Source organism: Labrus bergylta, chromosome 17, assembly GCF_963930695.1.
Source record: "Labrus bergylta chromosome 17, fLabBer1.1, whole genome shotgun sequence".
In the NCBI taxonomy this organism is placed as follows: Eukaryota; Metazoa; Chordata; class Actinopteri; order Labriformes; family Labridae; genus Labrus; species Labrus bergylta.
In genome coordinates, this window is record NC_089211.1 from 10,314,547 (window position 1) to 10,340,971 (window position 26,425).

General features: G+C 39.0%; 3 protein-coding genes across 7 annotated transcripts in view; 1 reads left to right on the forward strand and 2 right to left on the reverse strand.

The window, feature by feature from the left end:
• Positions 1-1,230: 1,230 nt before the first annotated feature.
• Positions 1,231-2,947, forward strand: ndr1 (nodal-related 1). Its single transcript, XM_020655888.3, has 3 exons — positions 1,231-1,456; positions 1,910-2,679; positions 2,795-2,947. The coding sequence occupies exons 1-3, from the start codon at positions 1,249-1,251 to the stop codon at positions 2,945-2,947; spliced, it is 1,131 nt and encodes a 376-aa protein (XP_020511544.3). The 5' UTR covers positions 1,231-1,248.
• A 2,973-nt stretch (positions 2,948-5,920) lies between these two features.
• On the reverse strand, positions 5,921-8,614 carry LOC110000565 (eukaryotic translation initiation factor 4E-binding protein 1). Its single transcript, XM_020655889.3, has 3 exons — positions 8,342-8,614; positions 6,313-6,504; positions 5,921-6,227 (listed from the first exon to the last, which is right to left on the reverse strand). The coding sequence occupies exons 1-3, from the start codon at positions 8,475-8,477 to the stop codon at positions 6,199-6,201; spliced, it is 357 nt and encodes a 118-aa protein (XP_020511545.2). The 5' UTR covers positions 8,478-8,614; the 3' UTR covers positions 5,921-6,198.
• Positions 8,615-10,692: 2,078 nt separating this feature from the next.
• ank1b (ankyrin 1, erythrocytic b) overlaps positions 10,693-26,425 on the reverse strand; it is a 78,636-nt gene continuing 62,903 nt past the window's right edge. For 2 of the 5 annotated variants that reach the window (XM_065965482.1, XM_065965480.1), the window contains 8 exons: positions 25,320-25,451; positions 24,957-25,115; positions 23,401-23,472; positions 17,206-17,863; positions 16,930-17,065; positions 15,584-15,655; positions 14,895-14,990; positions 10,693-14,654 (listed from right to left, as the gene is read on the reverse strand). In XM_065965482.1, coding sequence (XP_065821554.1) covers positions 14,922-14,990; positions 15,584-15,655; positions 16,930-17,065; positions 17,206-17,863; positions 23,401-23,472; positions 24,957-25,115; positions 25,320-25,451 — 1,298 coding nt within the window. In that variant the 3' untranslated portion in view covers positions 10,693-14,654; positions 14,895-14,921. The remainder of the gene's footprint in view (positions 14,655-14,894; positions 14,991-15,583; positions 15,656-16,929; positions 17,066-17,205; positions 17,864-23,400; positions 23,473-24,956; positions 25,116-25,319; positions 25,452-26,425) is intronic. The other 3 variants (XM_065965484.1, XM_065965481.1, XM_065965483.1) reach the window with 3 other exon arrangements.

Consider the following 26,425-nt stretch of genomic DNA (forward strand, 5'->3'; position numbering starts at 1 on the left):
TCATCAAAAAGAATCAATGCTTTGTTGTTTAACACCAGCTCTTTGTTCTTCCTTTTGAGGCTTAAGTGTTCAGTTTGAATTATGAATGGGAAACGATGAGCTGGCCTTGCAACTAATGCTCCTTTAATGCTGCTGCCAATTAGCATGGCCGACTCGGGTCTTTTCATTGACGCTTTCCAATATGTTTTCTTTAAAACAACCCAAATACTTATTTGCATATCTGTATATCAATAAGCCAAGGAGTTCAATTACAACTAACTTCATAAGAACATTGTTGATCTTAAAAATAAATGTCAGTTATAGAGATGATGAGTAAGAAAAAAAACGTAAACTCCTAAAAATGTCCTGAACTGATGCTTGGCATTGCAAAGTTAATGTATTAACCTATTTGATTTAACTCCAAAAATAATGTCCTGTTAAGTTCATTTTAAAGAGGAATATATGTGCAATCAATATATGCTGCTACCATATGTTTTTACAATCATTTATTTTCCCCAAATATCAGCAGAAGTTTGAATGATAATTAGATTTCTATTGATTTATCCAACCACACAAAAATGTAAACATTCACAAAAGACCATCCAAGCCTTTCATTTCCAATTGTAATAAGATTATAAACAAAACCAAAAAAATCTAAAGTCAGTAAAAACTAATCAAATCATCAAACATCATACCTTTTTTTTTCACATTAAAGCTGTGTCAGAATTGACCTTAAATTGCCCCCTTACTTGTTTTAACCTTCTTCCAATAATAGATTCCTTACAGGCAACAGAAAGTGATTCCTGATTAACTCCCACGTTGGTTCCCCATTAATCACAGCGCAGTTGTGCAGCTCATAATCTCCTTAACTAATATTATTGTCATGGCTTCTTATCAAAGGGATCTCTAATATACAAAACAACAACAATTAGAGTAGTGGGCATTTACAGTTTTCACAACTCGGTCACTTCAAAGGCCAATTGGTTTCGATACACAACGACCTCGTCACAATTAAGTCTTTGAGCGCTAACCTGGATCACACACGCCCCTCACCCATCGGCCTCTTGACAGATCTCTTCAAAGGACGTCAGGGGAGAAGGAGGCCAATATAAAACCGAGGCTCAGCATCTCATCTGGAGCATTTGGGATCTACCTGTTGGAGAGACAACACCACGACTGGGAATTATGAAGGGACTAGCCGTGGATATGTTTTTTGCTCTTCTTCTTGTGGATTTGTATCTCTGTCAGGCCGCTCAGCCCTTTCCTGGGATGCACCCTGTAGCATTGCTCCATGGTTCCAGACGCACCGAGCACCGGCAGCATGCCAGCAGGCTGCCTCTTTACATGATGCAGCTCTACCGGACCATGCTGACCGAGGACCGGGCCAAGACCACGACTGCCAGCGTGGAACATACCAAGACGGAGGACAGTGCCGGTCTGCATGACTCCGACTCCGTGATCAGCCTTGTCGCCAAGAGTGAGTATTCAACATTAGAAAAAAAATATTAAGATTTTTAGATGGATGTGGTGTAATGGCTCTTGCTTCCTATGATGAATTGCAGTGCACATAGGCACATATGCTATTCTGTTTCAATATATAGACTATATGCCTCTGTATTATGTGAATGTAATAGTAAAATATAAACCTTTAATTGAATGCTACAGCTTGTCCTTTCAACAAAATGTAAATCATGTTTCTTAGGATTCCTTTGACAAAGAATGTGGATATGTTAATGTCCACTCAACTTAATTTAATCATTTGTTTAATCAAAGTCAGCTTAAATAATGTACTTAAGTACAATAAAAAAAATACATTTCGATTATCACACTAAATAAGTGAAAAACATTTTTCAAGCGAAAGTCCAATGTTGAGTGTGTCAGCAATGAAGAAAGAAATGCTAACCACTTTTTCTTTACTTATTCCTTTCAGGCTGCCAGCAGATTGGCAACAGGTGGTCCATCACCTTTGACATGTCTTCCATGTCTTCAACTGACTATGTCCAACTGGCTGAACTCCGCATCCGCCTGCCTGCCTTCGCAGAGTCTTCCCAGGTCTCAGTGAACATCTACCACTCTGACAGGGATGGGTGCTTTGGCATGCACTGCTCAGAGAACAGGCTGTTCGTGGGCCGCCTAAGAGCTCATCCCAGTTCAATGGGCTCCCCCTCTTCCTGGAAGGTTTTCAACATGACAGAGTTGCTCCATCACTGGCTGCAGCGGGGAGACCCCATTCAGAGGACTGAGGAGGGTGAAGTCGAGATGGAGCAGGAAGGGCAGGAACAGGAAGGAGTCCAGCACCCTACAGCTGACCGGGTGATGATGGTGGTCTTTTCAAGGCAGAACCCAAACGCTCAGCGAATGCCAACCCTCATCCGCACAGCAGAGCACTCCAAATACGTCAGCCTCGACAGGGAGCGAGTGACGGCTGGCTCTGGTTCAAGGAGGGGAAGACGCAGGGCGAAGAGGCACCACCATATGGAGCAACAGAAACATAGAGTTTCTGAAGCTGTTTCTCCCAGCAAGCCCACAGAGGAGAAAGGTCCTCTCTGCAGGAAGGTGGACATGTGGGTGGACTTTGAGAAGCTTGGCTGGAGCGATTGGATTGTTTATCCCAAGCGGTACAACGCTTACCGCTGTGAAGGTAGCTGTCCCACACCAGTGGATGTAACCTTCACTCCAACAAATCATGCATTCATGCAGGTAAGACTGAATTTGGTTAAAATTCTTTAATTCTATGTTAATATTGCTGGGACTGCATATTATTCTGTTTGAATATCAATGTTCTAATCATTATAGTTTCTCTTTCCCTTCCCAGAGCCTTCTGAAGCTTCACCACCCAAACAAGGTGCCATGTCTGTCCTGTGTGCCAACACGCCTCGCTCCACTCTCCATGTTGTACTATGAGAATGGGAAGATGCTAATGAGGCATCATGAGAACATGCTGGTGGAAGAATGCGGATGCCACTGAGAAAAATACTTTAGCCTTTTAAGACTACATGCCCAGAGGGGTCTACAGCAACAGGCCTGAGCTACTCAGGGACACCAAGTGGATGAATATCCACAGGCACTTTATGGAGAAGTCCAGTTTGAGACTAGGACAGAGGCTGCTGCTGCACTACAGGACATGAAAGAAGAAAACTGCTGATTAATGAGACAGCTCTCAAAATAAGGAAAAACAATTAGAGTACTGAATTGCTGGAACTTTTTGTAAAGGTTTTGATGACTTAAACCGGGCTTTTAATTACCAATGTATGAGCTATTTCTCAAGTTAAAAGGGCTGATGATTGCATTGTAGTGATCAAGAAGAAACAAGGTCCAGACAAAAGCACAACATGGTCTCTGACTGAAGCACTATACAAGATAGAAGGACAAAAATATACACAAGATATGCTATGGAAAACTGTTCCTTTCATTTAAATTTTTTTAAAACATTTTTGAATACCATTCAAGTGACAAATGCAAATGTCAACATTTTTAAGCGCTTTAACTTTATTAAGATGTGTGGGTCACATTGACCCATTTGTATTTATGCTATGTACAATAATACAATAAATTATTTCTAATCTTGAACTAAATGAGTTGATGGTCTTCATTCCAATGTTTATACAAGAGTTTAAAGGTACCATGAGGAGATTTTATCTGGTTATGAAAAAGACTGAAAGTAATCCTGACAAAAACACACCAGACCATCAGGAAGAAGATTCATTATTTTGATATAGTTATTTTTATTGCCAGAAATGGCTGCCATGGGTAGGTGTCGGACAAAATGGTTAACATGCAGCCCACTGCAGAAATAGCCTTTGTTTACATTTTCAACAGACAATATTTACAGTCAGTGGTATGTTTGACTACAGAAGAGGATTTAAAATCAGGAAACTCCACTTAAGACATTATGGAATGTCTTAAGATAGTGGGCATGGTGTCACGTGTGAGACTTGGCAGCTCAGGTTATAAAGCTGCTGCGTCATGCTCGCTGAAAGTTCAGTGTGCGCTGAAAAAAACACTCCGATCGTCTGACATCACTTTCCTGCGCCGTCCACTTTGCCATTTCGTTTTCGAGTTGGTTTGAATTATGATCACTTTTTAGCACGGCAAGTTTGAAAACGAAAAGCCAAAGACCTTTTCTTTTTCATTTGAATTATGTCATACAATATGCATACATAGAGAGTAAAAGTATAATGCAAACTGGGTGACTGAATATTCATTTTAAATAAAGGTCAAATAATGCACCTATATTCTGAAAATTAAAACGTGTTTTTATTCCTGTATTTTCATTTTAAAATTAGCTTTTTCATTTGAATTATGATACAAATTTAGCGGGGCATTTTTTGAAAATGATAAAGCAAATGACATTTTCTTCTTCATTTTAATTTAGTCAAAGAATGTGCATTCTTGAAGTTGAAAACTAAAATTCAAATTAGATAAATGAATCATCATTTTATTTTTGAGTCAAATAATACACTCATATTCTGAAAATTAAAAAGCATTTCTGTTAATGCATCTGAATTTTCAAATTAGCTTTATCATTTGAATTTTGATCACTAATCGCTTCTATAAGACATGTTCAGGACATGATCAGCAAAGAGAAAAGAGGTAAAACCTTGTCTGCAGGGGGCGCCAAAATCATTGCAAACCGAAAGTTCCTCACTGGAGCTTTGAATTAATTTTTTCTGCATTTCCATTCATGATTGAGCAAAAAACATATAATAGACCCAATAAACAAGTGCACTCTATTAAGGATATAAACTTAAGTATGAGGCATACTTGAACATTTTGATAACCTTTGAATCAAGTGTTTTTTATATATATATTTTAAGGACTTGCAAGAAAACAACTTTGAAGATGAAGATACTTTTGGCTAATACATATCTATTTAACTGACCCACCTTTTTGATGAACAGCAAACAGCCATTTACTAAGTTTTTCTCAAAGACTCTTAGGACAGTCGGCTACAGACTATTAAAGGTATAGGGTGTAGAATTGTATGACAAATGTCTAAAGTAACTAAAAATTGACTAAACCTATGTTATGTATATGTTCTGTTGAGTACTTGCATTACCTCAAATATTTCCAACAGTTATCAAAGCCAGAGATATCCGTAATTTTATAGTTGTAACGGGATGTGTCTTGTGGCGGCAGTCGCCATGACAGATACAAAATGTTTATCGTTGCCAAGGAAACACCGGATGTTACATCAAAGACTGCTGCGTAAGGTAGTGGGAGCTGCTACTGAAAGCTGCCGTACTGTTGTTGTATGTCCTGCTGTGATAAAAATGTCATGTAAATTATACTTGGTTACATCGTCTGTAAACAGATTCTCTTTCTCAGGTTGGTTTCTCCCATTCGTACTGACTACGGTCAGAGTTTGTTTTCACTGGGGGGGGGGGCAGCTGAGAGAATCACTCCCATGATTCCCCGCGAGCCTTGACGTCATCTTTTGTTATTGTTTTGATTGAGAGCCCCCTGGCAGCTTAATTTTACATACTGTGTGTTTAATTCAACAGGGGATTGTCTTCATCTTTCAAATCACTGTTCCACATTTTAAAGTTCACTCCACAACACCTGTCTCACATTAACACCCAAGGTAAGCAAGCTAGCAGGGAACATTCTGAAAACTTAAGCAGAAGACTTTTGTTAGGGAGCTTGGTCAAGACGTACACAGAGGAAAAGGACAAATTAATAACACAAGCCAGCAAACAGATACTGTTTGTCTGTACTTGCTAAATATGAATGAGGGTTATGGTTTGCTATCAAGCAAGATGATTAAAAAATGAAGTGTTCTTAGATAGCTACCCCACTAGTGATAGCAGAAGAAATATATCAAAATAATAACGTAAGAAAACATTGACAGTTCTAAGGCTGTAATTTTAGACAAAACAGGTAAAAACTCTGTGGTTCATTTGTATAACATTGAATATGTATGTATTCAAAAGGCAAGTCATTAAAGGTGTAAAGGTTTAATTTACACAGACTTTGACTTGTCAAAAATGTCACAGTTAATACAGAGTTAAGAGAACTTAGAAGTAAAAAAACAAACACATTTTTGCATCAATTACTCTCTTAAGAGAGCATTAAAAAAATACCATCTTGTTTTCAGCAAAAATCTGAAAGTGGATTATAAAAGGTATGTAAGACTAAGCTCCCTATTTCAACTCATATTCTTTTCATCTCAGTAAATTAAAAAATATTACAAATATTTTCTATCCATGAGCCGACTCTTCAGATGTCCATTTCAAACTGGGCGTCTTCTGCAAAAAGAAAAGACACTGCAGTTGAGTAGAGCGAAACAGACAATACATTTTGTTCTCATGTGAAACATGCAGAAATCATTACCTGCACTCTCCTCTGTGTGCTGGTCGTGGTCAGTCTTAGTGGGTGTCAGTTCAGGCTGGTTTGTGTTGCTGGGGGAGTCTGGCTTGAGGGGCCTGGTGACGCCTGGGATGTCAGGCAGTTTGGGAGGCGTGCGAGTCAGAGGAGATGTCCGACACTGCAGGAGGAACTTCCTGTCATAAATTATTCTCGTGCCTACACGGGACCCGGCAAGAGAAAAAGATGTCACCTTTTGCCAATATTTCACAAAGCCAAACAATTAAGTAATCAATATGAGAGGCAGAAGTGTCACCATTCAATATGTAAGAACATTTTTGTTTAAGCTCTACGGCACAGGAGATGAGCTGGTGTCTCATAAATAAAATAATATACAGTGTGTTAAAATGGGATAACATTTAACAGTTTGTTTTTAACTCCTTAATAAGTTCTCCTTTTTTTCCTTGTTAAATGTTTAGCACCAATACACCCAAGACAAATTCCTTGCATGTGTAAATGTACTTGGCAATGAAACCCGATTCTGATTCTGATTCTGAAATAAATAGCTCATTTAAAGATAAAAAACCTGCACCTGGAAATACAATGTCAAAAAAAATGAGTGAAAGTTAATGAAGTTTGTACAAACAACCAATCTTCAGGAGCTACAAGTTCTTTGTAAGAGGACTGTTACAGAGATTTCTGAGACTAAACTGTGGTCATGCCCATCCATGCCCATGATCAATGGCCTATTTGTTTCTATTCCCCATCAGTGACTTCCCTTCACTGACCCACTTCTGTCTTATCTGTGTAAATCTGTCCCACCTGGTAATGTTACAGGACACAGTATCAGTTCTAATGGACATGTGCACTGTGTGTCACCATTCTCACAACCACAGGGGGGGGAAACGCTGTCTGCTTTACTTTTATCGGTCACTACTACGTCTAGATCTGACCGAGAGGGCATGTTTGAGTAAAATACGGAATAAATGGGTCAGACAACTCACTGATTTTTTTTTAGTCATTGTCATTTTCTGATCTGATAGCTGAGCAGTATATCATCAGTCATGCTGATAGCCTGTAGTCAAACTATTTTTTATTTAAATCAACATGGTATACAAAAAAACAAGTTGTCCTTAAAATACATAAAAAGGTGGTTAGTGGGTAAAAGAAGCTTTCATGTTTACATATTTATACTTACCATATAATTACTTTCTGACTCTTTAATTTTGAAAACTTAGCTTAACTCATGTCAACGTGGCTGCAGCGCAACAACAGCCTGCTGTACTAACAAGACTATAAATAGGATATGACTGAGAACAGGGGCAGTATTTCGCCATACTGTGACTAGGGTCATTGAATCATAGTGTGCTTTGGTAATTTAAACAATCTAGACCTATATTTAAGTAGCCTAAAACCTCACTTTTAACTATTACAGAGTCTATTCGAATACATTATTCATTAACATATCAATCATCTTCTAAGCTTTCAAAGGACACAATCACTGTCAAACACAGGACATTATACCCAAATGAAAAATGTGAAATTATTTCTGCACACAGAAGTTTCCTTTTAACTTTGTTTACTGGCATGTTAAAGGCTTCATAAAGTAGTCTACAAACACTGGCAAACATTAACACAACTGGACATGAGTGTTTTCTTTCCTACACACGTGTTGACATGTGTCTTGCTTCACAGATAAAATAAACAAGAGAATAAAAATAATAATTACAGGTATACAAACGTTTTAAATTGTAAAAACTATTGAAGTTGTCTCTGGAGTGTAATAAAATGAGTCATCTAGAAGTTGCCTATCTACTGTAAAATGTGTGGGGCCTATTAAACCACCACTAACTCCTTTCCATTGCCTGTCTACAAAAACATGTCACTCTTTAAAAACCCCAGCAAGTCTCTCATTTGCTTCACCTCAAGTGTACCTTAAAACCAGTTTTCTTTTTCACTGACACTGACTCTCTTCTCATTTTTTCTGTGTCCCTCTTCTGATATAACTTTCTTATGACAACCTTTTTGTCCACATTTCTGTCATTAAGATCGTTACCCCCGGGCGTAGTGCTGAACAGAGTCCCTCCCGGAGTCGTGGAGTAGTCTTGGGGCATGAGAGCAGCATCGTCGATGGTGACCCGTCTGACGGCCGGGATTTCCCGGCTCCGAGTGGTCTGACCTCCAGCTGACATCTCTCACAGAACTGGTGGTGGACCTGTAAAACCAGTGGGTTACTGGGAGCTGTGTGCAGTCTGCAGGAACGCTCTGTGACTACAAGTCAGAGTACAGGGAAGACACCTCGAGCCTCCACGTGCTCTGAGCACATCCAAAACAACTCAGTGACTTCCTACAAAACGCCACATGGAGCGGAGAGCTGTGATTGGCTTAAAACAGGGGGCGTCACAGCGCATGGGAATTGTAGTTTTTTTTCCGGCTGGATGCATTTTGGTCTGGTATTTAGTCTCCAGTCTATGGTCTCTAGGTCTCTACCACCAAAATGTTCTTGTCTATTCAGGACAATTCAGTGACACATTTTGAATGTGATTTCAAATCATTTTTAAGGATTTAATAAAAAACAAAACGTCAAATATACTATACAATCAATATAGAATATATTGGTGGTTACCAACCCTTAACCCTCTACTGCATGCTGTTGTTGTAAAATGCCAACAATTACTTTATCTCGATTTTATATAAAGGCTGTTATATAAAATACATGTTTTCATTGTTTTGTTGTGAAAATAAGGGCTTTTACTTTGAAATACAACTCATTTATGGCAGATGACCAGGAAATCCTGTTTGCGCCCCCTTTTCCCATGGCATGTAACACCTAGAAGTTCATGATCTGGGGCCTCCAAACATAGTTTAATTCTTCGATATTTTGGATAAATTCCTTCATTCATTTTTTTTTTATTACCATCAGGGATATGTTAACTTTAAGTTTCATCATTTAAACCAGTTGTATGTTAATATTATTTGTAAAATGGTGTAATGAATTTGTTGCCCTATGGCGAATATGGAATATGGATCTTAGTGCATTGAACCTATGGGACTGCAATTGAATTACATGGCACTAGGCTCTCTGAGACTTTGTTTACAACTTTTTATTTCATTTAAAAGGATAAAAATCATCATTTTAATTTATATTTTGTAATTTCAGATATATTTAACTGTCCAATTTATTCTGGATTATAAATTGCACTAAGGCAATTATCGTTTTAACAAGGAATTTGATATCCCACTCAAACTGTAAGGTGGTCCACTTATGTGTACATACTCAATAAACCCAATAAACCAATCTCTAGTCAATAAACCCATAGAGTTTTAACACAATAAACTGAGTTTTAACATACATATTTATCTTCCAAGGATATAGTATTGTAGATTAGTATTGTAACTTTCACAAGTTGCGAGTATAGTGTGATATATAGATTAATACATCCTCGATAACACAGTAATAAGATTTGCAGACAGCATTTTGTACTATTTTGGATTTATATACCTATCTATAGAACATGCTATAGCTACTTCTTTGGGAGAGAGAGTTAGAACAGGGCATAGCTAGCTCTTCCACTAGTGGAGAGGGGGGAAGTTCAGTCAGATAGAGGAATGTCATATAAATTGGTTTAAAAGAACCTGTTGATATTTTCTAAATCAAATTATTGCTATTGACTGAGAATGATTTCATGAAATTAAATAAGAAATCACTGTGTTTTATAGTTAAAGAGTTGTATGTCCCTATCTAATCGTTTTGATAATACTATAAACATAAAATCTAAAGAACAACTGAAGTCATAATCATTAAACCATGTTAATATTTGTTTACATGTTTAATTACATATTAAATGTATGTTCAATCTTGTTTTAATTAAAATAAAAACTGGATTTTATGGTACTTTCCACACTAGTGCATTGTTGCTATGAGTCAACAATTTGTTAACTACCCCCTTTATAATAAAAAAAAAAGGTATATATTTCCATTATTTGAGTTATTCTATACGGAGCCCCTCTGGTGACATTGGTGAACATTTTATAATTTGTGGCCTCAAATTAGTAATTCATGGCAAGAAATTAATATTTTGAGCCCAGAAATAAATTTTTTGAGGCATCAAATTATTTATTCGTGGCCACAAGTTATAAAATGCTCATCAATGTCACCGGAGGGGCTCCACAATTTTAATTAATAAAAACACTTAATCATGTCTTAAAAATGCTTCATTTTTTGGAGGGTTAATAGTAAAAATACATTTTTACTCATTGCTTTGAATGAAATTTCCCAAGAAATCAACCCCTGCCTTTGAACTACCATCTAAAAAAATCATGAAAGTATTTTGGAAATTGCAATAAGCTTTATGAATATTATTGAAAAAAAAAAAAAAAACTTTGAACAAACCATGACACAGCACATTATGTCACATCTTTGTTTATTAATTCTTGTAAATGGTTTGAGCTGGTGTACAGGGTAAGATGATCTATACATATCTTCACGTCAGAATGATTCTGATTGAAAGGCTTGTATACATATTCACGTTTGTTTATCCTCTCTCCAGGACAATACAAAAGAAAAGAAAACAAGTGGTCATAGCTACAAAGCCTCTACATTCCCCATGATGTGGGCGTTGGCCTAGTCTAGATAATGCTTAAAGAACATCCATAACAACTCTATGAGGGTGCATAGCATTCTAATTAAATATATTTTTTTCATATATTTATACATATATTTTCATAAAAACATTTTTTGTGCATGTGCGCAGTTGCATTCCTTAGGATAGAGTAATATGATATTGCGTTTACATTGTCATGTTTCCATTCTAAAGGAGTATAGGTGATCTCTATTCTTCGCAACACTTACTTTTTTTTTTTTTACAATACTCTTTCTTAAAATACACCATTGTTGGTTACACATCCTCTCAAGTCACATTCTGGTCAAATCTCTCTTCTTCCCCCTAATCCAGCAAGGTCTGGAACCAAGCACCGCACACACGGACACACACATCCACGCACACTCCAAACATACACACACACTTCAAGGTGGAGGACAACAGAGTTCATTTCAGTACACCAATCCAAATGTTTGTAACGATTCACTTTGGAGTGGAAAGGGAAGAATCATTTTATAGTCAATGGAAGTAAAAGTGCTTAATGCATCATTAAACTCAATGTAAAATGGGTTCTATTCTAATATACTTCTAGACATATACTTTCTCGTTATATTTGAAGTAAATTGTATCTCCCACATCATAGACTTTTTTTCAAAGCTTTCTCCAAACATGTCTACTGGTGGCTACGGCCTTGGTGGACAAAGACGACCAAGTTCTGTGCCTATTTAAGGCACAATCTAACAAACCGTATGCTGGTAAGAACAATAAAGCTGACTCACCTGTCTCATCTGTTTTGTTAGCACTGTATCACTACACCAGTTTGTGTCTTTGCAACTACTGTCTTCCTTGTAACTTTTACAGCTGGGTCTACTTTTTGAATTCCAACTGTGGAAGACTGGCTTTGAAGCTTTAATTGAGAACTTTCAACTTGTATTTTGCTTCAAATTAAACTGTCTTGTTTGGCTTTATTTACATTTGTTTTAAGGAAGATTCTGTTTCTCAAAATTTTTTAGTTTCTTTTTTGTTCATCACTAGTAACAAATGAATGAGGATAAATGTCAGTGGTTAATTATCCTCCCTGGAAGCTCTCTAAGCTAAGATTCTAGTTGATAACTATTACTTATTTTCTGTCGTTTTTTTGGTCTTATTTTAATCAGGACACCTCCACATGCACATTCGCTCACTCACTCACTAACAGATTTACACACAAACCATCCTGCCTCATCCACACTCCACCCACCCCTCCCCCACCCCCGTGAATCCCTAAACACTGCCTAATTGTCCCCGGAACCAAAGCCGAACTCCGAAGCACCCACTTCTTGTCCCGTGCTTGTCTTTGAGAGGAGGACTTGGAACTTAAAAAAATAAAAATAAAATAATAATAATAATAATTTTGATTCTGACAGAGCAGAACTGAAAACCTGAGTGGAGTTACAGTGGAAAACATGTGATATGTAATAAACATGTGCTCTATCTGATGAGGTTCTCGTGCACGGATTGGGCATGGCAAGTATGTGCACATGTGTGATGTGTGACTAATGACTACATTCATTCATTCAGTGTCTCACTCATTCAGGCTACAGTAGCATATACAGTACTTAAATATTGTGTTTTTCCAGAAAAATGTGTGCTACTATGATATGACCCCTTCATAGTGCTGCCATCAGTTTCATGCATAAAGTAAGTGATGAGGGGCGGTTTACAAGGATATGAATATGACACACTCAAAACAAACTTATATACCCAATATAAGACAATGCAATAAGGTGGTTTCCCCCTTACAGCAGCAGCACACTTCTTAATAGATATTAGTGTGATACGTTAACATATCCTGGTTTATATTTTTGCTACGTTAGGTGCTGAAAAAAAAAAAAAAACAGAAAAAAAAAATCCTAAACAATCTGTCTCAGGCCTTCCACACTGCTACCGCTGAGTCATCTGATCTCGCATCGGTGCATCATCCATCAAGGTCGATTGAATCATTTAGATACAGTACAGCAGCTCCATATCAACACGACGGCTGCTCATCCAGATGGAGTTTCTGTGTTCACACAGGAGTTCAGTCAAGTTACACCTTTCAGTTTCACATTCTTAGGAGAGACATACAGAACCGCAGCTTTCTTCTTTTGTGGCTGTCGTAAGGTATTATTGCTGTTGCAAACTTCGAAAATCACTGTCCTCTGACATTTTGACCTAGCACGATTACTTAATGACGTAATGGGCGTCTGATTATGTATGTATATATATACTGTGCTTTTGTTGGTTTGTATAAATGTCTGTGTGTCTTGACAGTTCACGAGTTTGGGGTCAGTGATAACGAGACGATCACAGTGCTAGCTGTCTGTCCTCACTGCACAGTTCCTTTCATATGTGGTGGCATCACGCTGTTTTACGCTGGCTACCATTTAACAAGAAGTCAATCCTCACACAAATCAGACCCTTCTAATATTTCCCTACTTCTTACAGGTGAAGTTTTGACACTGTGGCTGTATAGCCGTTGCAAACAGATAAAGAGATTGAACATGCAAACCTTGTTTTTTTTCTTTTTTGTCATCGGTTAGAGGCTTTAAATGCTAATGGAGAGGCTTGTGATTTCACTGCATATTGACAGAGGCTACTGATAGAGATTGTGGATCAAGATGAAGTGTGCTACTGGAAGAATTGATGGAAGAAGGTAGAAAAGGTCACGAGGGAGGAAAGAGTTAAATTTTTGTGGTTGTAAAGCTGCTGCACAGAGCAAACTATCAGCTGACCCCTTTCAAAAGAACACATCCCCTATTGTCTCAAAAAAAACACATGTCCCCATAAAACACGAGGGTTCAAAGAGCTTCAGGTCCCTACCGAGGTTAAACACTGCTGAACACCAAGGTGGACCAGTTTCAGATACAAAACAAAGAACAAGAAACAAGCGTTATCCGCAAAAGAAAAGACATCAACACACACAGGACAGGAACACTTACAAGCAAGGGAGCGCTGCGTCTTTCTCCTTCCAGCACTGAGCACGCCATGACATCACAGGGGAAAGGCCAGTGGTGACCCGTGTATCAGAACAGAGCCAGAAGCAAGGAACACATGCGGTAGAGAAGAATACACGCCCACATACGCACACATACACACACTGACACATGTCCACGTAGCATATAGTGCATATATCACATTGCGAATAATCAGGGAAAAGATCCAGTGAAAGAAGCATTGGAGGCTTAGCTGTATATAGAACCATCCTTTTGGGGACTTTTTTTTTTTTTTTTGGCTTTGTGTTATTGGACTCAACTTGCTTGCCACTTTATTTAGAGGGTGGGGATTAGGTCCTTAAACGACATGTGTCCAAAGTGTTGGCCAGCCCCCGCTCCTTGTACCCCTTCAGTTTGAAGATAATGACAGTTCAAAATGTCAAAGGGCATGCACCAGCAGTCATCATGCGATAACAGTTCACAGGAAGCACTTTTTTGTTGCTTTTTTTTTTCTTGGTTGTTTTACTGACATTTATGTTTTTTTTGTAAAAAAGAAAAAGAATCTTCATGCCATAGTTTAGTTGATGTTTTTCTTTACAAATGTTATAAAACTACAAGTTGAACTCCTCCCCCCCCCCTGTCTTTTTTCTTTTGTGGTGCTCCATGGTCACACATAGAGGATTATTCTGTCTTTGTCACTTTGTAGTTTGCACTTCTTAGTCTTTGTGTCTCTCTTCCTCTACTCCTTTGTTCATTTCCATCTTCGGTCTGGTTGTGTTTTTTTGGAGGATGGTTTGGCAGTGGCTTTCCGGTCCTGGAAAACAGAGAAAGACACCATTAATAACTAAAAAAAAGCATACAGGCTAAATTATTTTGGCCTCCCAATACAAACATAATAATCAGAGTAGTGAATGTTTAATCTAGTGTTCTAATTTTGAACATAAATAGAACAGAACAGCATGTGATAGAATATTGAGCTCTGAGTCAAATATATTGCCATACAGGCGTATTTCCAAGCACTGGGATGCACAAGTGCTTGCTGAGTGTCCCATACCTGGAGGACTGGGGTAGTATTTGTATTTCAGTGTTTAACTCTCCGCAGACTGGTGCGCTGCACTGACTGAGAACCCTTTCTCACATCCACCCCCACCTGGAGCAAGGAGGGAGGGAGGAGGGAAAGAAACAACACTTGGACCAGTTAACTCCTGACGCCTCTTTAATGTAACCAGAGCAGGAAACCAACTGATCTCCACCGGCCAGCCAATGAGGGTTGCTGCAGTCCTAGCTGTAATTTCATTACAAGTACTAGTACTTTAGCCAATCAGCTGGAGATAGATAATTTCCAGAATACTTCACTGCTATGGGGACATTGTCTAATACATGAAATTAATACAACTGTAAAAGCCTTTAGCTAATGATGACAATGATGGGGAAAGGTGATTATGTGTCACTTTTATTCTTACAGTCCTTTCAGACGATAAGGTATGACATTATATTTTCAATGACCAAATATGGTGTTCATATGACTTTCTTTTTAGTGTCCAAAACAGATTAAAAGTTGATGTTTTTTGTCAAATCTGCTGATTTGTAAACATTTTTTCAAACCAACATTTGGCTGGTGGCTACTGTTAATTTCCCACCCTTTCTTCCAGACTTTGTGACTGATCTATCAAATGTGACAATGCTTAGGTTGAGAGATTGTGTTGATATGACTGAAGGAATGATGTAAACATTTTGACCAACCTTTCGAGCGAGCATCTTGCCCTGTTCAGAAGCAAACTGTGCCTCAGCAACAAAGTCCTCTTTCTCCTCTCTCTGAACAAAATGACACAGAAGTAAATGTTAGCGGCAGACAAAAACGCTTCACATGTTTCCACCAAAAGCACCAGGAACTTTAGATCTCAGGAACTACTTTTCTAGGAACTAAACGTTTTTCCTCCACCTGCTGTTGTCTGAGTATTAACTCTGCAGTCTACATTCTAGGGAAATGTTAGCAAACACGTCTTACAGGGACATCTATTTCAATGGGATTCTTGCACAATACTTTACAACAATGATACTGCCACATAAAGGGACTCTTCACTATTGGAGACTACAGTTTCCTCTTCATGTTCAGGGTTCATTACTCTTGAAATGTACAAGCACATGGATAAAATACTCTTTGTTAAATCAGGAACTTAGGAACTAAATAAACTAATTGAAGTTGGTTCAAATCCTAACTCAGTTTGTACACATGGTACCCAATGATAAGTCCACTATAAGGGACACAGTAATTCAAAGAGTTCCACTCGTTTAAGTGCACAGACTAATTATATTCATCTTATAGATGCTTCTGCTTAGTTATATCATTGATTTCATTGTTGTGCAGATGATGCTAAAATGTACTTCTCAATCAAGCCTGACAAAACCAATCAGTAGACTAAGACCTAGTTGACCTGCAGTTCAGAAACTCAGACAAAACAGAGGTAATTGTGTTCGCCCTAAACACTTATTGGAATGAAAATGTGTTTAAGATGGTATCCTCTTGACATCCAGCAGCACTGTAAAATTTGGAAGTTTTAATCAACTACATGTCATTGAAAAGACATCATATATCACTTGTATCCGCTTCTCTGTACTGTCAGAAGCTCCTGGAAAGGTTTCTAGTTCCTGGGAAAAGTGCCTGCTGTGGAAACAAAGAAATATTTGCATAAAGCGTTTCTGCATTAAAAATGTAAAAAAATAACCCCAAACTATTGGACATGGTAGCTATACCTCATGTGTTGCCCCACACAACACATTATTCTGGTCAGGTTCTGTGACATCATCAAAATCATCAATTTTGATGATTTTTGAATTGTTAAGTGGGACTAAATTTGTTGATGACAACCAAAATTCAAAAAGATAAAGGGATGGACAAAGATGTTCCCCCTCCAGGCGCAGGCAGCGGCGGGTGGTTGTCGTGGCAACCTGACCTGTCCCCGCATCTGCTCCTGTTCCCAGGCACGTTGGCCCGTCTCCTGGTGGGAGAAGCCCAGCCCCTTGTCAAAGGGCTGCGTGCCCTGCAGGAGACGCCCCCGCAGCACATAAGAGTAACCCGTGTCACACACCGGAGTCAGCAGAGCCTCCTGGGCCACTCGCAAGCCTGGCATGCTGCCGTCACGTCCTGATGACACTGAGCCCACCCATCCCTGCAGGGAATCCTTGTCTGGTAAGTAAGGTTGAAATGCTCCACCGCCCACCATACTGGAGACCAAAATGGAAATTAATTAAAAACAGGGAGTAGAAGAGCAAAAACAGAAAGACAAAATACAAGTGATGTAGGAGATATGTTGTCTTTTTGCCGCAAGATTAAATCAGATTTAGTACAGTATAAGTCAACATACCGGTTTTCTCCATTGTGCTCTGAAGGCCGACCCAGTCCCGAAATCTCACATCGTTGAGCATACACCTGCTGGCCTGCAACAACAGAAATTCCTTCCACTGAACCCAGCCCCAGAATTTCACCTCCCCCTTTAGCCCCTCCTCCTGCAGAAAGGGCCTCTCCTCTCCTTCTTTCCGACCTCTGACCTCCCAACTGGCCATTAAGGTTGACCTTGGGAACAGCGCCACTGGCTCGCACCCTGTCCCTTTCTGCCAGGGCTGTTGCTGGCTCCTGTGGCGCCTCCTCCTCCTCAACCTCCACTTCCTCCTCCTCCTCCTCCTCTTCCTCCTCCAGCTCCATGATGGAGCCGCTGGCCCCACTGGCTCCGCTGCTCGGGCGACCCAAGCTGTAGGGCAGGGATAGGGTCGCTCCCTCTGAGTCGTCAGCTCGACTACTGCCATCCAGTGACGAGTCCTCCACTGTGACCAGCGAGGGACTGACCCCTGCTGGCCACACCTGAACATCGGACATCTCCATTAATGTGTCTTCCTCTGTGGTAGCAATTGGGGCACATTCAAGGCTTGAGACTTCCTGCCAGTAGGGCTCTATGCCCAGCGGAGATGGCAAGCTGTATTGCATGGAGGCCGGGGACAGCAGCTCCTCCTGCACCAGCCCATAACCTGAAGGGAAGACAGGGCGAGACAAGAGAAAGACTAACACCACGCAGGCACAGCCAGGGGGAGGATGGGGAGGTGGTAGATTGACTGTTTCTCCAACCTATGAGGAAACAGTGGTGCCCTGCCCTGTCCCAATATACCAGGAAAGACTGTGGAGTCTGTCTTTTTGAGCAAAAAATGAAAAAAATTGGTCCACTTGGTTAAAATGTGACCAGCTATCTGCTCCCAGAACATCCTATCTCGTATCTTTATTGGGTTAATCTGCTTTCATTTTGAAAGGTATACCACCTTGTCTTTCATTCAAGTTTTTTGTCATTGGGACACAGCAGTAGGAGTGAGGTGGGGGTTAGAGGAGTTTTGTGCATCTGTGAAGTGAATGGTGCAGGGCTCTGGTTTGCTACCATCTAAGAAAGGGAAGCTTCAGAACAGACACTGTGTTCATTTAAAGGCAAAAAAAAGTGAGTCTAGGGTTATAAAGAGTAATGGTCATTGGGTTGGCACGATAAAAATGTTGCATTAGTAAATCAGTACTATTTAAAGTAAACGTTCCAATCCATACTAAAACTTAAGCTCATTAAGAGACAAGAAAACACAAAATCTCAATGTAGGCTGTAGGATTTAGATCACTGTTTGTGTTGATTGGCCACTACAGAGACTGGGTGTTCTTACTTTTTTTAAGGAATGAGAAAGTATTTTAGACAGCGTATTAGATTAGGGATTACATTTTGAATAAACCATCTCCATTATCGTTCCAACCCTTCTTGTACATTTATAAATCAGAGCAAGCAGCATCTTGCAGATTTTAGGTGCAAGTTACTGTTGCTCTTGCATTCTCCTGTGGTTACACATCAGTCATGCATTCATATGTTTGTGTCCCAAGAATTAAAAAAAAAAGTTCATTATGCACACTCTCTTCTGCACACCATGTAGACACACTCTAATACATACACACACACACACACACACACACACACACACACACACACACACACACACACACACACACACACACACACACACACACACACACACAAACAACCACATACACACACACACATACATTAGACAAACTGATGTGCCCGCTGATTAACTTTATTTACAATACTAAAACCTGGTCTCCAGTTTTTCATAACTGCTCTGTGGATTTTTATGAAAAAATGTACAATGCTCATAAACAAACAAAATATTTATTTAAAAAAATAAGTGAATTAATGCAGAATCAATATAATAAGCGATGGATAAAAAATAATTTGGACTTTTATCTAAAACTTGTTTAATTTGGTTTAATTAACAAAACGTCCTTCTGTAACAACACACGCGAAATACACAGGAACCCATACAAACACACTACAAAACACACAAATTCAATTATGTATTTTTATAATGTTTTATATTGTTATATTTACGTACAAAGAAGGTACAATAATACTGTTGTAAATCTGTCTATCCATCCATCCATTGTCCATAATTTCATTCATCTATCCATCCATCTAATCATCCATACATCATCCATCCACCCATCTTACCTTCCATCCATCAATTCACCCATCTTACCTTCCATCCATCAATCCACCCATCTTACCATCCATCCACCCATTTTACCTTCCATCCATCAATCCACCCATCTTACCATCCATCTTACCTTCCATACATCAATCCATCCATCCACCCATCTTACCTTCCATCCATCAATCCATCCATCTACCCATCTTACCTTCCATCCATCAATCCATCCATCTATCCATCCATCTACCCATCTTACCTTCCATACATCAATCCATCCATCTACCCATCTTACCTTCCATACATCAATCCATCCATCTACCCATCTTACCTTCCATACATCAATCCATCCATCTACCCATCTTACCTTCCATACATCAATCCATCCAACAATCCATCCACCCATCTTACCATCAATCCATCCATCCACCCATCTTACCATCCATCCATCTTACCATCCATCCATCCATCTTACGCACTATCCATCCATCCACTCATCCATCCATCCATCAAAAAATATACAGTATATAGATTTATATACTGTATGTATTTATAGTACATATGATGTCAAGTACTTTTTATGTGTTAGTTGAATTGTAATCAAGGTTTAGTCGTTTGATACATTAATTATCAATATTTTTTTGAATAAGAGCTTTTGTAACAGGTGTTAATTTTCCCTTTTTATAACTAGGCTGGCTGATTGGCCATTTGATTCATTATATTGTATCTACCTGTAATGTTTGTATTCATACATGAATACATGTCTTAAAGTTAAATAAATAGTTGACAGTAAGGTTTTATACTTTGGACAGTTAAGTGCATTAAGCTTAAAAGCCGTATATCATGTTACTGCTAGAGGTTTGGATTGGGGATCATATCTTTACATAAATTATTGGTAAATTGTTGGACCAATGAATTCAGATGAATGACATTCGATGAAATTGACCAGTAAAGAAGTACTTCACCATCCAGATGTGCTATCAACTGTCAAGCTAACGGTAAAACCTGACACATCTAAAATCTAAAGCCTTAACAGCAGCGTGGCTGAGGTGGAGCTTTGAAAAAAAGGATGAAGTGTGACAATCACCATAACGGTTTTATGACAAATCTTTGACTTAATCCTTCCAGGTAGTATTTATTTTATTTTATTTTTTACAAATTTACTGTCAAAGCATGACTTATAATGTTAATGAAATATTGTAAAATTCAGGAATACCTGCCATTATCCTGATCAGGAAGAGACAAAGGAAGGACACACAGTATAAAAAGACCTATATTTTATAGCCCCATCCATTTCTAACACAACCTTTTTTACTTGAATGAGTAAATTCACAGTGTAGAAACTTTGATGTATACATTCTTAGACAGAAAGTCAGTGGCATCGCTAACTCCATACTATGATTAATCCAACGGTTTAGCATTATAACTAGATCCTCAAAGTGATTCACTTTAAGTGTTTGCAAATTTTCAATAAAGTCGATGTATCGTTTTTTCAAAAACAACTCTATGATGTACATATCTAGTGACTGTCATCAGTCAAGCTTTGAGCTAAAAGTGATTGAGTGATACACTGAGTCTGACTTAACTGATTTGCAAATAAGTGTTACTTCTATTCTTAGATTTCAAATGTTTCTAAGTCAATTAAATCAATAAATGTGGATTTTTACCAGCATCTTGTTTACCAAAATTAAAATAGTCAATTGTTGCCATAACAACTGTGTTGCTAAAACCTAATGAGGTCCATAGCAGTTAAAGAAACATGAATGGGTGAAATACCTCTTTACTCTATTACCTACTGTCTCTTAATGTGTTTGTGAGTAAGCGTGAGTGTGTGTGTGTGTTTCTGGGATGGTACAGGGCCAGGAAGATGAGGGGTGTCGTCAGAATGAGGTGGACAAAGAGGGGATGAGTTATGATTAGAATGAGAGTTAGAATGAGTAAGTTGAATCTGGGTTAGCCTTTCCTGCTTTTTAAACACAAACACACGCACTGGTGTCAAAGGCACATGATGTAGTGAAGCACAAAGAAACTCCACAAAGACAAAAAAAAACCCACAACAGAAAAAAAAACAGACAAAACTGCACAGCACGCTTCTCACTGTACCACTGTACACACACATGTACACAAACTCACAATACTGCACTCATATTCAAACACAGATGAGGACACACATATTTGGCTCACAGTCTTAAAATCACTTTCACACACACCCAAGCCAAAACAAAAACACACCTTAAATCAAAGTTCCTTCTGTCAGATAACGTTCAGAAAATGTTGACAGTGAGTCTGTCATCAGACCAGGGCAAAACGAAGATCAAGAAATTTAGATTGTTTTAAATGTCATCAGAGACATAATTTATTTGACTTTTTGTAGGCGCTCAACATAATTGCGTAGAACGCTCAGTATTTTGACAGCAAAAATGAAACAGTTGTGTAAACAAATGTGCTGAGCTGTTTTACAGTGAGGAACTTTAGCTATTTTGCCCGTGAATGAAAGACATCTCAGCAACATTATACGATGAAAGTTAGTCCTACGCACGTGATCATGTTTTACAGCATAGCATCAAAAGACACACCATTTATTTTACAGTAAAATAAAGAAAATCATTTGTTTGTCGTTAAGCATTAAAAAACAATACTGAAATACATACACCCATTGGACAGAGGAAAACATTTTACACAGTGAAGAACACTTCATACATTAAAAGCATGCCATGCACATAAAATGCCACAATAAAAAACAATCCCTCACTGCCAGTTACTGTACAGACAAAGGCATATTGACTTAACCTGGGTAAAAATTAAATTAAATTTTTAAAAATAAAAGGAGAAAACTAAGCCTATTTCATCTTGCATGCGATACGAACAAAAAATATTCATACATAAATTCCTTGCTGAACTAAATTAAGGGATATACTTGACTTTCTAAAAAAAAAAAAAAGAACGCCTCAAAAAACAAAAGCCAAGGTCAGAGTCAGATACAGGCTCACACACAAACACATTTGCATATACACACAAACAGATACTGTAACAGAAAACGTGCAGCATGCACATGCACAAACGGTAGTACACACACAGAGCTGGATTGAGAGAGGAAGAGGAGGAGAGGGTCCCCGCTCGACTGAACGAAGGAGGAGCACGGGAAAATAAGATGACAAGAGAAGAGGAGGCCCAGAGGTCAACATGAGGTCATATGAGGTCAGAGGTCGGACAGGAAGAGCTGTGAGGAAGAAGAGCAGGAGAGGGAGCAAGGAGGAGGAGTAGCAGGGCGGCTGGGCAGCAGATATGACATGTCATAGGTTCAGAGATAGAGTGAAAGTAGGATAGGGAGAAAGAGATTGTCCTGAGCACAAGACAAAATTGAAAGAGCACTGGAACATGGCAGATAAAAAGTCTGCTGTCGGTCTGGCAAAGTCAGAAAGGAAATTCTGTCTTGTTCTCAGGGAAAGAAAGAGACAGACAGAACAGACAGAACGAAAGAGGGAGGGATAGAAACAAGGTATGAAGGCCCAGAGCACACTATCATCTGTGTACTTGCCACATTTTTGACTAATGTATCCATCCCAGACATTTACACACACATATGCACACATACACACACATAAATGTATGTGTGTACAGTACACACACTCACAAATACACAAGCAATCCAAAAGGCCTCCTTGTTTGAAATCTTGCATTACCCAAATGTTCAATGTTATCCTGTTTGGCCTTAGAAATGTCCCAGTTTACTCTTAAAACCTTGTCAGTAACAGCAAAAGGGAATGTGTCCTCTTTTCTCATATTTAGTCAAACAAACAAGAACCATCATGTTTAGGGCTCAAGTATGAAGTGTGAGACAAAACCATGACTTTTGATCCGGTGAGGAATGCACAGAGGCGGTGTTAGTGCATGCTGCAAAGGTCGGGTTCATGGTGGGAGAATGACACCATTCCTCAGACCTCAAAACATCATCTGAGATTTATCATCATCATCATCATCATGTACATGTCATGAGCAGCAAACCACCATGCAGCCCAAGTTCAACTTCAACTTACCCCGTCTGAAAAATGGGGGTCTAATAACTCGCGGCTTGTGCACTAGGCGCGATAGCCTTGTGTCCGTGACCTCTTGTGGAGCAACAGAGACAAGGTACAATGGCTGTTACCCACAGTCAAAGGAAGGAGGGAGGTTTCAGAGGTGGTGAGTATATAAGAGAACAACAGCTCACCTCATTGTTTTGAAGAACTTTGTCTCAGATTTTTAGTAGACTATACTATTTGTTTGCCAAAAAAGGGTTTGATAAAAAAAATCCTAAAGGAATACTATTTTTTTTTTTTCATTAAGATATTCACTTGAATTATCTTAATACTAATAATAATAACAATTGGGCTAATACAGTACTTTTCTTAAGAAAGAACAACAACAAAACAAAGAAAACAATGCATAGATGAAATAATCTAGGAGAAGGGGACCAACACCCTGAGTTCTAATTCTTCTAATACTGTATATCTATGCAACCTGTATTTAGTAAAACATGGTTACTGGGGTTAGGGTTAGTTAGCTTTACCAAATTCCTGTATTCCTATGAAGTTCCCATTTCTGATCATTTCGGATTGTCATGGGACATTAATCAATTTAACATTCAGTTCCACAACGAAAATACAGATGTGTTTATTTTATTTTCACCGTTAAAGAAAAAGGCCAGAACCTGTGGACTTTTGTATCGCAAGTGGAGTAGGAAAGGCTTATTTATTAACACAAATGAATTTACAACTATCATTTTCTATATAGCAAATTTAAAATGCTCTAATCGTGGTAACATGGTTTAACAAAGTGCAAGTGTACTGGAAACACAAGTCGTTAACCTACTGAAGAGCACAGCATATTGTTTACTGTGTAATGCAGTGCGGTAAGTCACTGTTCAATTTTATTTTAAGATATTGATTTGATTACTGAGGGCCTGATTCACAAAAAGATAGCACGGCTTTTTTTGCCTGCAAAGATGGTGCAAATTATAACCTGTCAACAAAGTCTGTAAATATTACATTGATGTTACTATTACTAACATACTATAACCAGCGTCTAAATCAGTCTGGGGCTGTCAGCTGCTCTGCCTGGCAGATACAAGCCTGCACACATAATCCACATGGAGAGAGGTCTGGAGCCGCTACGAGTGACAATGTTAATGTTGTTTTTTTCCTCCGAGCTGCTTGAAGCTACTGAAGTTTTGTTATAAAAGGTGAAACTGGTAATTCTTTTTTTCAAGCCTGGCCTCTCATTGAGCTTGAAAAATGTTCCCCTGGCCTCCAAGCTCATTATCTTCATTATATTGACAAAATGGTGCTCCATCGGTATGATAGGGCAGCTCCACACAGACTAAAGGTGCAGATAGCTTCTTTCCATATTCAGAGGCAAAACAAGAGTAAACTGCATGGAGCAGGTCAACTCTTTGGGTATTTTGGGTATTACAACTGAATATCATTAGAATATGCTTTGTGAATTAGACCTGAGAGTGAGAAGAATTTTCAGAGCTGTTAGCAGCTGCATTTCATTCTTAGTGAATCAGGCCCTGAATGTCTTTTATGATGTTTGATGTGTTTGTGAGTCTTACCATTGATGACGCTTGGCGACAGCAGGGAGGAGTCACGGTCGATGAGTCGACAGGCACCCTCTTCTAAAGAACCTGGTGCTGGTTGTGGAGCCTGACCCTCCAGAGATGTGACGATGTCTGCACGGTCAATGTTTTTCAGAGCAGTGTACAGACTTTCCACTGGGGGGAGCAAAAACATAGAGATTGGTTGGTAGACTGATTAAAAACACAATAGAGGAACAGAGAGGTATGTGCACAAGGACAGGATAGTATTCTATTGGAACAGAACCCTAGAGATTTGGTTTCCTCTAATCTGATTAATAAAAACTGATTTCAGTGACTAGTAGGTCATTTCTACTAGATCTGCTGTGTCATGGGACTTACTCTTGGCCCTTTTGCCTTCTCTGCTGGCCCACAGGCTGAGCAGGGCCGAGCTTTGGTCCAGAAGTGAGTTGGGATTCTCCACACGGATTCTATTGATGTCATCCACACCAAACTGAAGCTCACGCGCCAACTCTGGCAAGTGGACAAGATCAGATGCATGAATAAATAAAATATAAAGACGTACACATAGAGAAGGAGATATCTCACTAAGGGGTACACCCCTCTTTGTAGTCTTCAGGACCCTTTGCCATTATGCCTTCTGTCTTGAAGTTCACTGATCACTGCCATAAGAGGAGGGACATTCTCTTCATACATAGGAGATGATGCAGCATTGTCTTGTACAGTGAGCACTGGAGTTTGATGCCTGTTAGTACGAATTTTCATGAAATTCATTCATCTTGGTAACTTTGTGAAATGTATTATTCAAGTCTGTCTACCACCTGTTAACACTCCTACCTTTAGGTGTCTGAAGCTGTAACCTTATATGAGCGAAGCACCTAAGTAGTAGCAGGTCTATATTTGGATAGGAACCAACTATATGTTGTCAGCAACTGTTTGCTAGACAGAGAGTCTACATCTGTTACGTATACAAATCAGTGTCATGTCATCTTTATTGTTTTATGGTGATGCACCCAAATAGAAAGGAATTTGTGGGTTGCACCTTTTTTGACAGAATATAAGCAGCACTGTGAACACTGTTACTTGGTCAGCACTTTGTCAGTCAAGTGATTTGGAAGCATATCTTGTTTGATGAAGTTGTCTGACCTCGGCCGATTAAATGGTGTTATAATCTCCAGTCTGTTTCACGATTTCTTCATTGGATTTATACAAACAGAAACAGCCCCCACCTAACAATGCCCCATGCCGTAGTAGGCAAGGACACTTGGAGAGGGAATTGTCAGAATTAAAACAAATTTCTTCCTTCAACACAGTTGCTTGTGAAACTGTGATCTGCTCTTGTAGCTCATCATGATGTGCCAGGCTTTCAGAAGAGGCATTCAGAGCCCGCAGCAATGAGCCAGACGATTTATAAGCCCTGTTATGGAGGACCTAAGGTGATCTGCCTTGGCAAGCCGGGGGGTGCCAAAGAAAGACAGTTCGGTGCA

Bases quoted from the DNA above. Each gene is read 5' to 3' on its own strand.
- ndr1 (XM_020655888.3), top strand. From the start codon at position 1,249: ATGCACCCTGTAGCATTGCTCCATGGTTCCAGACGCACCGAGCACCGG. The intron at 1,457-1,909 runs GTGAGTATTCAA...TATTCCTTTCAG, and splicing joins GATCAGCCTTGTCGCCAAGA to GCTGCCAGCAGATTGGCAAC. The intron at 2,680-2,794 runs GTAAGACTGAAT...TTCCCTTCCCAG, and splicing joins CAAATCATGCATTCATGCAG to AGCCTTCTGAAGCTTCACCA.
- LOC110000565 (XM_020655889.3), bottom strand. From the start codon at position 8,477: ATGTCAGCTGGAGGTCAGACCACTCGGAGCCGGGAAATCCCGGCCGTC. The intron at 6,505-8,341 runs GTAACGATCTTA...GGTCCCGTGTAG, and splicing joins GTTCAGCACTACGCCCGGGG to GCACGAGAATAATTTATGAC. The intron at 6,228-6,312 runs GTAATGATTTCT...TTCTTTTTGCAG, and splicing joins GCACACAGAGGAGAGTGCAG to AAGACGCCCAGTTTGAAATG.